At 34.2% G+C, this 15221-nt stretch overlaps 2 protein-coding genes across 2 annotated transcripts in view; one reads left to right on the forward strand and one right to left on the reverse strand.

The window, feature by feature from the left end:
• On the reverse strand, positions 1-11337 carry LOC128165990 (CDP-diacylglycerol--glycerol-3-phosphate 3-phosphatidyltransferase, mitochondrial-like). Its single transcript, XM_052830912.1, has 11 exons — positions 11324-11337; positions 11205-11259; positions 10926-11077; positions 5491-5662; positions 5159-5236; positions 4491-4780; positions 2945-3126; positions 2432-2742; positions 1991-2216; positions 1174-1256; positions 1-1078 (listed from the first exon to the last, which is right to left on the reverse strand). Exons 1-11 carry the CDS (start codon positions 11335-11337, stop codon positions 959-961), a joined length of 1683 nt encoding a protein of 560 aa, XP_052686872.1. The 3' UTR covers positions 1-958.
• LOC128168027 (dynein beta chain, ciliary-like) overlaps positions 11312-15221 on the forward strand; it is a 21417-nt gene continuing 17507 nt past the window's right edge. Inside the window, exons 1-9 of the mRNA XM_052834098.1 lie at positions 11312-11784; positions 12870-13057; positions 13169-13355; positions 13452-13551; positions 13668-13879; positions 14064-14297; positions 14433-14600; positions 14696-14812; positions 14931-15196. Of these exons, the coding sequence (XP_052690058.1) occupies positions 11428-11784; positions 12870-13057; positions 13169-13355; positions 13452-13551; positions 13668-13879; positions 14064-14297; positions 14433-14600; positions 14696-14812; positions 14931-15196 (1829 nt within the window). The 5' untranslated portion in view covers positions 11312-11427. The remainder of the gene's footprint in view (positions 11785-12869; positions 13058-13168; positions 13356-13451; positions 13552-13667; positions 13880-14063; positions 14298-14432; positions 14601-14695; positions 14813-14930; positions 15197-15221) is intronic.

Genomic DNA, 15221 nt, shown 5'->3' on the forward strand with positions numbered 1-15221 from the left:
TTCGACAGCTGGTATTTTTTTTCATTAATTATCTATAATCACAATCCAAGTAATCTCGACATCTCTGATATATATACAATTGATATGCAAAACAACAACTTCTTATCTTGAGAACTGTAGGAGGAGTTATCTGTACAATAGGAATTCCCCTTGGTGGCCCCCAACCCGCACACCCAACCGCTATTTTCACCATTTCAATATCCAGATTTTCCTATGGAAAACCCACTTAAAAAAAAAATATTATATGATTCAATGTCATATATATTGAATGAACAATATATATGACATTGAATCATATATATCAAATGAACAATATATATTGAATGAACAGTATTTTCCTGGTCCAGAGTTGTTTGAACCCTGACCTTAAAAGAGGTCCCCTACTCCAAAAAAGGGTATCAGTGTATCAAATAATTTATAAGATCTTGGAGTGGGTAACTTTTTTATGTGATTTTAGTAAAACAGTATTTGCCCTATTGACTTTAAAAAGTTCTACACAGAGAGTGGACAATATTTAAGTCTACTCATAATCAGTGTTGTCAAGAAAAGTTTTAACATTGACTTTTGACCTCAAGGGGGCTGGGTCATCTACAAATAAACCTGAATTGCTGTCTGTACCATAAAGGGTTCTTAAACAATGATCTGACAGCACAAAATCCATGAAATGACTCTTGGCTTCTAGGGTTCTGCTCAGAAAATAATCAACTTGGTAGGTAAAGAAGATTAAGAAGACTACCAATCATTGGTTTATATATATGTTTAATTTCCAAGATTCATGATTTATCACAGATGTTTGCAGATTCCATGCACGGTGATCAATGGTCAATGAATTCTTGCTGCATAAGCACTACCATCAAAGACATAAATAACATACTGATTACATCTCTAACACATACGTAACAAAACAATGAAAAGTGAAAGTAATGCCCATAAGGAAATGCAAACAACACAGAATGTACTATAAATATCGTCGTAAAAAAGGGGAGGCAAGTTTGACCCACATCGGCACGTATCTGTCCGTTTCTTGGAAAGTTTCCTCATTTGTTTCAACTCCATTGGCGAAAAAATTTACTTGCTCCTGTTTGTGAAAGAAAGAAAATATTTAAATTCTTAATGATATTGGATATACATGGTACAGGTATTTATTGTTTTATTTATTCTCTAGATTTTTACCTGATGTAGCTGCGTCTGTAGTTGCTTGTTCTGGGTAACTAAAGCTATCTGACATTCTATGTCTCTATGCACAGATCGATGGCCTACAAAATAAAAAACAAAATTTGGATTAAGAATTAAAACAAACCATTGTATAACCATCTTTGTCATTCAAGGTGCACAAAATATATCATTCTGTGGAATCATTAGATTTCGCGGTGGCTCAATTTTCGTGGGATTTGTGGGTACCTCTTATCAATGAATTAACATCCCCCACGAAATAATAAATTAGGGTTATAAAGTCATATTTCCTTTTGTAGAAATAAGATAATGCACAAAATTACATCCCCACTAACCTGTAAAACTTGAGCAATCCACGAAAATTGGCTCCCACAAAATTTAATGATTCCACAGTATATGTCAGGTTTAAACACCATTACTACTTTGACAAAATTCTTAAGAGATATGCTATGATGCCTTGTAATCAATCAAAGAAGAAAATAACAAGGAAAATATCATAAAGAATCACCAAAGCTAGATTTTGATTCCTTTTTTTCGGTGATGCTTTACTGTCCAATTAAACTGATCAAGTTAAATCTACATAAAAGAAATACAGTAGATTCCCAATCAAACGCAAGGAATTACATGTAATATCCGCGAAAAATCGCAAGAAGCACCTTTCGTAAATTTTAAAATCTAGCTATTATTTTTAGAGAGTTGAGAATTTTAAGAAAAAAAAAGTCGGCGTTGGCGATTTTATATTCTCGCGAATTGATACAAAACAGCAGGATTGCGGAATTAAGTACTCGCGCAATATAAGAAATTTACATCAGCTCACCAAAGTTGGAGGATCCCATCATGGAGAGGAAGGGGAGGTTCTGGTTGGGCAGGTAGTACCAGAGTCCCTTCACGTGGTACGTCCACTGATGGCGGTAGTACTCATACAGGTGGATCCGATGTTGCATGTTATAATACTTCACCAGGTGGTAAAAGCTGGAGGCGATATACGTGTAAGCATCAGGGATGTTTCCCATTACACCCCTTGCTCCATAAAACCCGTTCACCTGAAAGGAGAAAACAAATCTGTGTGGTAACTATCATGGCAGAGTAAAGGATTTACATGTACATGTAGCCATGTAGTTGGAATAGTAATGCAAATTCTAAGGTTAGGGGTATGACCAAAAAGATTTCATATTACTCTCACATATTATAATGTTTCTACAAATATTCAGTTTCATTCAAATGCTGTCGCCATAAAAAAAGGTGTTTAAACAAGTACCTGAGGAGATGCAATTAAAAGATTGAAGTTTGCCAAAGACTCTAGCACAATAATGTTCTGGTATTGCTTGGTCAGATTGAAATATCCTGTTGCCAGGGAGATTTTAACCCCATCACTGGCACTACGGAATAGTTGCTTCACAAACATCTCCTCTGTGTGGACACCAAACAGTGCCATCTGAAGGAGTGGATACACATTAGTGTCAAATTTAATTTTCTTCTTTGTCTGTCTGTCTGCCTGGTCATCAGTCACAGATTTAATGTATTTTGAAACTGTTTTGCCTGCTGCCTCCTTGAAATCTTTGTGATCTCCTGAAATTGAAATCAATCATTACATTTAACAAAATGTTTTCTACTTGAAAAATATGAAAAATCTTTTAGTTAAGGTCCACTTAAATACTGGGGGGGGGGGGGGGGGGAGGGGGGCAAACCATCTTAAAATGAATATTTCTCCAAACTGTAAACTACCCTGTAAACAAAAAATGGACTGTACAAATCTGCTCATTCACAATACCTTCATAAGGATGTATTTCCCATTCTGGATGAAGTTTTGTACTGTTGTCTGCAGTCAGTGATAAACTGAAAGTAGACACAGTCTTCACAAGTCCTGAGAAAAAGTTGCACATTTCTGGACAGTCATTGAATTGTACGTAGCGATCCTGGCGATTTGTGAAGTAGTTATCACTCAAGTTGGCTCTAAAAATAAATATCACATTAATATGCAACGTACAACTTTAAAAATAACAATCTTTAGTTTCTTGACCCAATACACTTCAAAACAGAAGGCATGGAGCATTTACTGCAGAGTTTCTGTTTCTACTTTCTTAAAAAATGAGTTATTCCCCTTTTCAATCTGATTAAATTTTAAAAGCAGTATGTGCCAAAGAAACTTAAATTTAACAACCTTATACATTTACTTTATCATTATTATTCATAATAATACTTTATTTCAGTGTAATGATTGCTACAATATCTGAGTTTTGTTTTGCACGTTGACTAAAGACATACACTACAATATATGTATTGTACAACGTCAAGTAAATCTTTCAGTCTAGCTATCACATTTGAAGAACTGTACATTAATATTAGTGAAGGTTTAACATATCTGACCCCTGATAACCATTGTTTGTTAACAACCTGTTTATCTATTAGTTCATCATGTAACAGTTGACATAACAAGATGTTTCTATCTTTGCAACAGCTGCTTAGACTGAGCCCCACCCTGTAGATGTTTATTTATTTTTGTTATTAAAGATGTATTAAGGAGGCTGAATGGTTAATAAAGTAACAATCAGATCTACCTTAAATTTTTAGAAATGATGTTTTAAGCAATAAACTTCTATTTTGTAAAGAAACACAAATTTTTAGAAATGATGTTTTAAGCTATTAACTTCCATTTTGTAAAGAAACACTAATTAGCTTTAAAATTTGATTTTTTTTCTATATCTTCATATAGAGTTCTTCTTTTTTAGAAGCTTTTAAAAATGGCGACCCCTCTTGAGTGGAAATTAAGCTACAAGTCTTAGCAGATGTCACTTTATGACCATATGAATTATCTTTCTCTATGAATAAAAAAGAGATGTACAAAAACATGCTCAACAAATAGATATATTAGATGTTTATATTTTTAATATAATATTTTTTCTATCTCCTTTATAAGACTTTCAATTATTCTAGTTATTCTAGTTAAGTGTGGATTGAGAGACTTTTTGATGTCATTCTGTATCAGTAACATATTCTGTCAGATCTCTTTGTTTTGTGAGTCATAATAAAAGTTCCTAAGTGTATTATACCACAGCAAGTGGGTGGGTTGCTAATAAGTTGTTTTTTTTAACGTTTGTACATTTTTCTCAAATAATCAGTTATCATGATCAAAAAGGCAAAAATTCCCATTAAAGAAACAGAAGAATACTCCTACTAATTGTTACAAATAAATTTAATAAGACTGAAGTGTATTCATGTGCAGTTGCATCCTTGTATGTGTATGTATAGACTTGAGTACAGGTACTATATACATTATATAAATCCTGACCACAAAATTAGCATCAACTGTCACTCACCCACTCATCACCAGACTGTCATCAAACAGGTACACCTTCATGTGCTGCACCCCCACGGTTTCATCCAGCTTGGGGGGTAGGTACTGCTTCAGGTAGCCGCTCAGGTCTGGGGTGTGGTACAAGGATACCTGGACCATTCCCTCAAATCTCTCCAGGAGGGGGGTCAGCATGGTGCGGGAGGATACATCACCCCCTCGGGACCCCCTGTTGTAGTCCAGCAATATATGGACCTCAAAGTCCTTGTTCCCAGATGATTTTGCCCTCTCACATGCATATTCAATGCCATTCACCTAGAGACCAAAATTTGCAAGAATCAATAACACATCTAAATAATGATTATACTTTCTTAAACCTTAACATATTTATTACATGGTAAGTGTTACTGTCTCTCTAACTCTTACTGTGAATCACTTAAAAGTTTTACACATGTGTATTCCTGTACATAATCCAGTACATTTTTTTAATTGTCTTTGAAATTTCAAATAAACAGTAATTATTTAACTTGCCGGTATCACAATTTATTTGTTCATTCACAACTAATACATTCTTTGCAATTATAATAAATTACATATACCGGTAAATATATTTTGCTCTTATATCCAAGGTGGCATTTTCAAATCAAAATCAAAGAGATACTTATAATTTCCTATTGTGCTGTTGTTTCTTACCAGGTCTTGCTCCAACTGGCCAGTCCCCAGATAAAGGGAGGCAATCACAATCCTCTTCTTGGCATTTTTGAAATTTGTCTGGACACAAATGTAAAGATTTTTGGATATGTAACAATAACTTTATAATTTGACATTGATAAGACATGTAATATCAACATTCATGGTTACTGGGTACATAAAAATTTGTTCTAAAACATTTTAATGGTAATATGTGCCAAATTATTCAATATAATATTACTACCAGGTAATATGATGTGGAGATTGAAGTTAATGATTAATACCTGGTTCTGTTTTCAAAATAAAATCATTTGAATCAATGTTATCATTCTTACCTTCAAAGTCTGATAAAATTCATCTGGAGTATTAAGAATCTCTACAGAATTTCCATGTATACCAAAGCATGGTGCATAATCCGAGACCCACGTGAGGGCGTCACTGCAGGGCCGTTCTTTGGGGTGAATAGTCTCCTCTGCTTTTACAGCTGCTGTACCATAGGAAAGCAGTCTGTAATAATATCAACAGACATTTTCAAAAGAGAGATTTAAATTCACACAAATAATTGTTAGAAAAAAGTATTTTAGTTGAAAACCACCTGGAAAAGGCCAATTAACTTGTAAAATTAGGATATATTTGATCAAAAGTAATTTAAATGACAAAAATAATAAAAAAAAAAAAAAATGAATGCCTGTAAAAATAATTTGAAGAATAATAAACAAACAAATAAATAAACCTTGATGTGAAATTCCAAACATTAGTAAACATGGTAAATTTATCAGTATTGATCCAGGATGTTCTAGTGAGGAGAGAAGAAATCAAGTGACATTTGTAAGCAATAACAGTAGATGGTAAAAAGGATCTGTTTTGCTGCAGGCCAGAGTTGATACACCCTAGGCCACGATCAGCGAATCAGGAAGCTTGTTTGCTGTGCCGACTGTCCCTTACACTGTATAGGTTCAGGAACATTATCACTCTGTGTCGTACATGTATGTTTTCTTGTTTATTTATGTATTTTTTGGTGGTGAATGAGGATGGACAAATAAGAACTTCCAGTCACAGATACTGTTATTTTAATATTGTATCACTCGGACCTTTCATCAACTTCCCCCCCCCCCCCCCCCCCCCCAATCCCCAGTAATCTCATTCTTTGTTTTTTAAAAGACAAATAGTAAAACATTCTACATGTTCTACAATTTCTTTTTTAATGAATCATTTCTGAAATCATTTTGCTTTCAATTAGGTAAATAATTCTTTATATGATATTACATGTATATATATTAAATAATTTTGACAGGATAAATAGCTGTTATGAAGACATGTATGCCTGGTTTATATATAAACACATCTATGATATAACAGAGGTTAAGGCTCGAGTTGTTTGTGAATATCATTACTGGTAGTATCAGGACACGAACAGGTTAGTATTCTAACCTTACGTAAAGAGGAGGCTGACGTTTACATATAATACTGTAAATTTATATCTATAGTAATGTATGTATTCAATACATAAATTACTATAGATATTTACTACAGTATTTTGTGTCTGTCTAACTTTCAAATTTTAAAGAAGAAAATGTGGAATTGACATGCAAAAATAAATTGGGAAACAATTCATATGAAGAGTGATTTCAACAAGATTGCTTTTACCTGACCATGGATATATTAATGAATAACTTGTTTCAATCTGTATGATAACCTCTGGTTTGTTATTGACAATGTTAAAAAACCTATACATTTGGAAATATTTCATTCTTTTTCAGTTTGTAATACTGTAAATTTCTTATATTACGGGAGTACTTAATTCCGCGATCCTGAGGTCTGGATCAAATTGCAAGAATATTAAATCGCGATCAGGGAATTTCCATCCTTATTTCTTATAGTTTTTAACTCTTAGAAAATAATAGCGAAATTTAAAAATCTGCGAAGGGTGCCTCTCACAATTTTACGCGGATATTAATTCCTCGCGGTTAATTAGGAATCTACAGTATCTATGTCACTGCATGACCTGATCCAGAACCATTTTGAACACTCAACATTGATACACTATCACGTAGTATATTTCATTCTCAAGAACAAAACACATGCATACTGTGGAATCAATAAATTCATGGAGGCCAATTTTTGTAGATTGTTTAAAATTTACAGGTTAATGTGGACGTAATTTTGTGTACTCTCTTATACCTACAGTACAAAAGGAATTATGACATTATAACTTTAATTCATTAATTTGCGGAGGATGGTTATTTGTGGACGAGAGGTACCCACGAATTCCGCGAAAATTGATCTGCCACGAAATCTAATGGTTCCACAGTAAGTGCAAAGTCAGTTTCATGTCAACTGTAGGTTGTGGTTCTCATGTACAGGCAGAAAACAAGTTTACGCGACTCTGTAACATTGTACCGTATTTTTCAGGGCATAAGCCGATATTTTTGTTCTCTGATACACGACCCTCAGCTTATACCCTGGATCGGATTACCGTAGGCTCAAAGTTGAAAAAATTAAACAGAAAAATACAAAATCCACTGCTTTCATGAATTACATATATTATCAATAAAGATCAACAATATCATGCAGGTATAGAATTCTTACACTGTCCGTTATAACTTTTGTACTATGGATCTTCCTTACTATTACTGAAGAGAGATGTTACTTTTCAAATATTTTTTTTTAAAAACTCTTGTCCTTTTTTTTTTCCCTTGCCCCTACTTCTGCAGCACCTATATAAGCCTCTGACTTCTTCACTGTTTGAGTATTTCTCTGAGCAGACCTAACTACATGTATGACCCCTATACCAGATTGGATCAAATATTATATTGGTATGTCAAGCCACCTTAAAAAATTTCAGCAACAGAAAACCAATAAATTGCTCTCTCAAGTTAATAAAAGTTCAGACCCTTGTATATGGTATCCATATGGTACGAAGAGTTGTTTCAAAACAAGATATCTGTGAGCCAATGCTCACTAGTGATACCCCCGCTCTGATGTGAATATGCAAAATAAGCAAAGTCGACATTTAACAGAAAGCTGGCATCTGATTGGTACAGAAATATATCCCACAATATGGCATGCCTAAACAAATAGTTGTTAAAATTTCAAGCATCTGCAATAAATAGCTGCTGAGAAATCTTTGACGGAAATTTGTTTGAAAATTTTGGCTAAAATAAACAAAGTTGTCATTTAACAGGAAGTTGATGTCCGATTGGTACAAAAATATATCCCACGATATGGCATGCCTATACAAACACTGTGTAAAAATTTCAAGCATCTGCGATAAATAACTGCTGAGAAATCTTTGACAGAGATTTGTTTGAAAAAACAAAGTCGTCATTTAACAGGAAGTTGACATTTGATTGATACAAAAATATATCCCACGATATAGCATGCCTATACAAACACTGTGTAAAAATTTCAAGCATCTGCGATAAACAGTTGCTGAGAATTCTTTGACAAAAGTTTGAAAATTTTGGCTAAAAATAAACAAAGTCGTCATTTAACAGGAAGTTGACGTCCGATTGGTACAAAAATATATCCCACGGTATGGCATGCCTTAACAAACACTGTGTAAAAATTTCAAGCATCTGCGATAAACAGTTGCTGAGAAAAATGCGACAGAAATTTTTGTTACGGACGGACAGACAGGCAGACGGATGGACGGACAGACACACGGACGGACGGACAGACAGACACACAAGGGTAAAACAGTATACCCCCTCTCCTTCGGAGCGGGGGTATATTTATTGGTAATATACAATGTACTGTCTCATCTTTCATAGGTGTTCTATATTCAATATATTCAACCAATCAGTATTCATATATTGCAAGCATTTGAGATTACATAAGTAACAAAATAGAAAAGTTTGAAAACAAGAGGCTTTTCTGATAAACTGTAGATTGCAAGTTCAACAATGCATCAACTGAGAAGCTTTGATGATCCTAGGTCTCTTGGTATAAAAAATTAGACACTGCATTATCAAATTTTAGAAAAAAAGGAGTAAAAAGTTGTCGTGGGGACCTACTTTGGAGTCAACATATCCGGAGTCCTAAGATACATCAACTGACAAAACCAGATGATTCTAGTCCTCTAAATGTCAAAGATAAAAGATGTAACAATAAATAATGATAAAGAGTGAAATGTAGTTAACTGTGACCTCATTTTGGGAAACCATATCTTTATGTTGTATGATGCATTAACTAATATATGCTTTGACAAATCTAGGCCGCATCTTGCCTAAAAAAATGCATCTTAAACAATTTGTAAAAAAACACTTGTAGGTAACAGTTACCTAATTTCGGGTCAACATATATCTTCAGGTCCTTAAAATCAACAACTTGCAAAATTTGATGAACTTAGTCCTAGTAGCTGGCAAAATGTTAAGCTAAACATGCAACAAGTTTTAAATATCTTTGTTATGAGTTAGAATTCAGTGCTGTAATTTACAGCATAATTAAGGTAACTTTTATAAGTAAACAAAAACATGCATTAACCCTGTCATTCAAAATTGACGCAAATTGGAGCATGTATAGCTTTAAAAGTTTTAAGAAAATGTCACTTGAGGTCAACTTTGAGGCAACCTTGAGGCTTGAAAGCACACATTTTGCCTTTGGGTAATGTTTTGAACAATATTAATCTTTATTTGTTAGTTTGGCAATAATCTATCCTCTGGTTCTTATGAAACCAAAATAAGATGTAAAAATGATAATGTCCTCTTCATTCTTTTTTTAACAGTTTTATATGGCTTTGTGATGGCAATATAGGATGAATAAACTGAAACATATTTATGGAATCTCGCAGCAAAATACATTTGAAAATGATATAAAGAAGAAAGTAACAAATTTCTTTTTTGGCATGTCTCCCCTCTTAATTGAAGACATTGGCAAATATCTCACAAAAATTATAATGCAAGATGTATGTGATGAAGTAGATTCACCATCAAGTGTAGCATAAAAAATAAGGCATTTCAAAAAATTCCAGTATGGCATTATATTGTATAAATATCATACTACAAGAAACTAATCCTTGTTGATTTACTTGTTTATCTACATGACAGGGATGAAAGTCATATCTTTATACAATGTAACTAAACTATGTCCTTCATATATGCTAGTATACTATCTTGTATATCTTGATATCTATTCAAAGAAGTTGACAGTTGCATCTTAATTGCTAACCAGCTATCTAGCATGTTGAATTGACAAATATGTGAGCAGATTTAATAGCAAGCGCAGGATGAAAAATTAAAACTCAGATAACAACGAAGAAAACTAAAGAGAAATAATACCAATTTATTGTTAATTGATTTTATTCAAATCTTCTCCGGTATAATAACACATGTATTTGCATGAAAAACAAACGACTTTGTATTTATCAAAATATTTATATCAGCCTTTTTTACATTTCATTAATGCAAGTTTACTCAGTGGAAGTTGATTAATGTTATATCCTGATGCAGTTAACAATGATGAGATATTATATATCATTATGTACACATACACTTCTGTGCTGCCCCAAAGGTCATATTTATTTACTGTTTTAAACTATCCTGTATATCTTTAAATACATCCACTAATACTGATTGGAAACTTATTAAATATATATATATTGCTCAAACTTTACAAAATACAAAGTCATTAAAAAAGAATTTCTAGAAATCTCTAGAGAAATCTACATAACCATAAACTATCTCTACGGTACATCAGTATTACACACAAGTTTTCATGCAGAATTTTAAATAAACTATTTTTTCTAAATTGAAAAGAATAAATAAAATACCTGATTCCTTTCTGTAACCCAAGGTATTTAAGTAAACGGCGTCCTGATCGCAAGGAACATCGAACTTTGCACAACATGTTGTTCATATAACATGATCTACTGCATGATGAAATGGAAATTACAGCAGCACGATCCCGATGAAAATAAAAACACTATCACAAAAAAAAATATATCGATACATATTTCATTAAACCAGTAGATATACCTTAAAAAATGATTGAGATGAATTGATTGTAAAATATTTTTAAAAAAAAATCAAAATGTGTAGAGTTTCATTACCTTTTGGACACTTTCGGGTAAATAGTCAAATTTTGCAAGGTGCCCATTCGGCAAACTCCGTCATATTTACGATTGTTTCCGAGCACGTGTTTACGTAGCAACGTATAGATACAGCCGACATTACTATTGCCATTGGTGACTCGTTGAACGCGCGGGTTGGACATAGGGAAATGTTCGTGTAGAAAAGAACTTTATTCAATAGAGTTCGTTTAGAATTAGAAATATGGCATCGGAACTCGAGTTAAACGATACTCGGGTGGAGTTTATCGCCGACTATGTCATCAAAACGCTCAAAATCAAGCCGGACAAATGGTCCAAAATGTACAGTGTTGAGGACACAAGACAAATGTTTATGGACTTCTTTGAAAAGCAAGATGTACCATGTCTTATCGTAACTGCAACTGCAGCAGGTGGACTAAATACTCAATTTGAATGGCCCAACAATCCGAAGGCTAAAGCTTGCTATTTTGTCAAAAAAGGGAGAGATGCTATTCAGAAGGAAACCAACTTTAGAAATGCTTACCTGTATGGTGATATGTCCTATCAACCGTTGGACCAACTGTCTGCATTTGTTGATGAGGTAATTATTTTGCAAATGATTGATTATGTGTGTAAGAAAGACCAATTAATGTTTAATCAGCCTTCATATATCATAAAGAGAGTTTTAACAAGATATTGAAAAAAAATCTTCAAATGGAAGAAACAATGTCAATAGTTTTCTTCATATTTTAAGTTGACTCTTTATATAAAAAATAATGTAACAACAAAATTACAGCATGAGATAATGATCATAATCCAATTTGCCCCCCCCCCCCCACCCATTTTATTGCTGGGAATTTTGCAGACATGCAGTTGCCATATAAACAAACATAGGTTGCTGAGTACTTCCTATTGCTGACTTTGCTTTAATTTAAAATCTAGTTGACTGAATTAAATATCATAGGCTATTATACCATTGAATTACAATAAAGAAATTTGCTCACAAATTAATATAATAATGAAAAGAATGTGCTTGTTCCGATATATTCATTTACTTAGAAATGAGAAAATGCATTTAACTGGCAAAAGTTCAACCTGGGAGGCCAAATGGTGACGCATGTCCTTTGAAAGCAAGCATTATGCAATAGCCATTTTCTCCAATCTTTGCCAATAGTTTAATATTTAAATGAAAAAGACTGCCAAGAATTTTTTCACAGAATAGTGATGATTAATTGCTGCAAGGGGATATACTTGTCGTGTGTGATTGTCTTTAAAGTCTTTATACTTTGGCAGGGAGATTTTGATTAAAGATTTTCCACCATACCCATGCAATGTTAATGTGGCAGTCTTTCAAATTGATAAACTGCAGATATTCATGCAAAGCTCTGAATAATTTGTAAAACATATGACCTAGTATACTGCAGTTTATAATAACCCATTCTTCAATCTTGAATCAATATATTTATAATACGAAAATAACATCAGTGGATTTGAAATAAATAAAAAAGGAATTTTACAGATTATCAAAATGAAATACAATGCATTAAGAAAATGTTATCCTTTTTAAGATTACTTGTATTTTAAAATCGTATATATATATGAATTTTGAAACAATTTTGATTAAAAAAAAAAGAAAACTCCCAATGATGAATACCGGTAGTACTTATTATTTAATTCTTTTTATAGGTCTTGGTGCCACTTCTGTCCAATGATAGAAATCACGAGCAGTGGCCTCATGTTGTCTCCAAGGATGTCACAAGACACGTCCATAACTTGAAGAGCAATGTGTACGTGGTGTGTGGTCAGGCAAAAGGCAAGACCCTCCTCCCCCTCCCCGTTGGGGCAGAGAAAGTGGAACAGGTGGAAGATGACAAGTAAGTTATTGCAACAAGGTGTAGAAATCCCAGCAAAACATAGCATAATGTTAAAGTTTGATAAATAATTTAGAGGGAATGTTTATATTTTTGTTTTTTATTTTTTTGCAGAGACTCACTTGACAGAGCCCTGATTCACGCCATTGAGTCTGTGATCATTGACTGGACCCACCAAATCAGGGATGTCCTGAAGAAAGACTCTGCTCAACCCCTACTAGAGGGACACAACCCCACCCCCTTTGTAGAAATCGAGTTCTGGAAGAACAAAGCAACCAACTTGGAATGCATTTATGACCAGGTAGAAACAATCAGATTTTGGCAAACATGTTATTTGAATAATTATAGCTAGGTACTTAAGATCAGGTCATAAGAATTTCTCTGTGTGAATTTGCAGCTAAGAGATCCAAAGGTCAGGAAGATGGCAGAAATTCTTGAGAGAACACAGAGCAGCTATTTCCCTACATTCAAGGACATCTTCAGAGATGTGGTTGCAGGTATAGGCATAATGAAATATTGAACACTTTGTAACCAAACTTTTGTCGCTAATTAAAGGACTTAGTCACATACGTACATAGCAAGTATCTGATATTTGGTTTGGTTTTTTTTGCAGCTTTAACTGAAGCTCAAGACATCAACATTTACCTTAAGCCCCTGCGTCACCACTTTGAGGATTTTGAGCAGGCAGAGTTTGATGAGAGCATTCCTTTACTTGCTCCAATGATGCACACCACCTGTCTGACCTGGGCTAACTCAGAATATTACAACACACCTGCACGCATTATTGTACTTCTGCAGGAAATGTGCAACATGATCATCAATATGGTGAGAAAATACATCACTTAAGAAAAAGTATTCCTTTGTAAATGTTCTGACACCCCCATCCAAACCCCCCCCCCCCCAACCAATTAAAAAAAAATCTTGAGATTTATTTACAATACATGTACCAGTACATCTTAATACAGCTGTCAACATGATGTGGAAAATAATTTGGAGATCTATATTACAGGCAAGAAACTTCCTTGATCCATCTGAGATTTTCAAAGGAGAAATTGAAGAGACCATTGAGAAAGTCAGGAAAGCTTGTAATGTTCTAGATGCCTACAGGAACACGTACGAAGACCACAAAGAAAGACTGAAGAGCTACTTCCCAGAGGGAACTGAACCCCGGCTCTGGGAATTCGCCCCCAAGCTGGTGTTTGCTCGCTATGACAAGTTTGTGGAGAGAGTTAAGACAGTCAGGGTGAGTTTCAGGAGGAGTTATAAAAGTTGCGAGTCTATTGTTTGGGAGTTATGTTTTGACTTAAATGCTAATAATGCAGGTTTTTTCTGAATTTTTACTTAATGATGATGTTGATTTTTCTGATTATTTTCCCAGGAACTGATGGAGACAGCTTTGGAGTTCATGAAGCTGGAGAAAGTGGAGCTCGGTGGCATCAAGGGAAAACTGCTGAGTCAGCAGGTGGTTCAGCTGCACGAAGAGTTCCAGGAACAGTATGGAGTGTTCACCAACAAAACCTACGACTGTCTGGACCCAGGCAGCAATGTAAGAGCTCATCATCTTAATAGCATGGTGGACTTGAGATCTTGTAGATTGAAGGTGATGGATAATGTAACTGGATTTTGTTGTCTATATTGCAGGAGTTTTTAGATGACTACCAGGCTTTCTTGGACAAGATTAGTGATTTTGACAGAAGATTGGCCACCATTATCTGCCAAGGATTTGATGATTGTTCAGGCTTGGAATCAGTATTCAAGGTATGCAATGTCTTATAGCAAGAGAGGTTTCAACATGGTGTTGGCTCTTTAAAAAATATGATGTCATTTTCATAACCTTGTATAAAATCTAACTGGTGTTGTATACAAACTGTTTCAGCTTTTGGACATTATGGGTTCCTTGCTTGAAAGAGAACTGATTAAGAAAGACTTTGATGAAAAATATCCACTCATTGTGAAAATGATAGACAAAGAATTAGATACAGCTAAAAGTATTTATGATGAACAAATGGCAGCTAAAAAAGAAGGTGGAAAGGCAGTTCTTCATAAGAACATGCCAAAAGTGTCTGGCAGCTTGAGATGGGCACAAGAACTCAGGGAAAGAATTACAGCCCCAATGGGCAACTTCAAAGCATTAGATCACAGGTGATTTTTTTTGTATCTTCATGAG

Source organism: Crassostrea angulata, chromosome 10, assembly GCF_025612915.1.
Source record: "Crassostrea angulata isolate pt1a10 chromosome 10, ASM2561291v2, whole genome shotgun sequence".
Taxonomy (NCBI): Eukaryota; Metazoa; Mollusca; class Bivalvia; order Ostreida; family Ostreidae; genus Magallana; species Magallana angulata.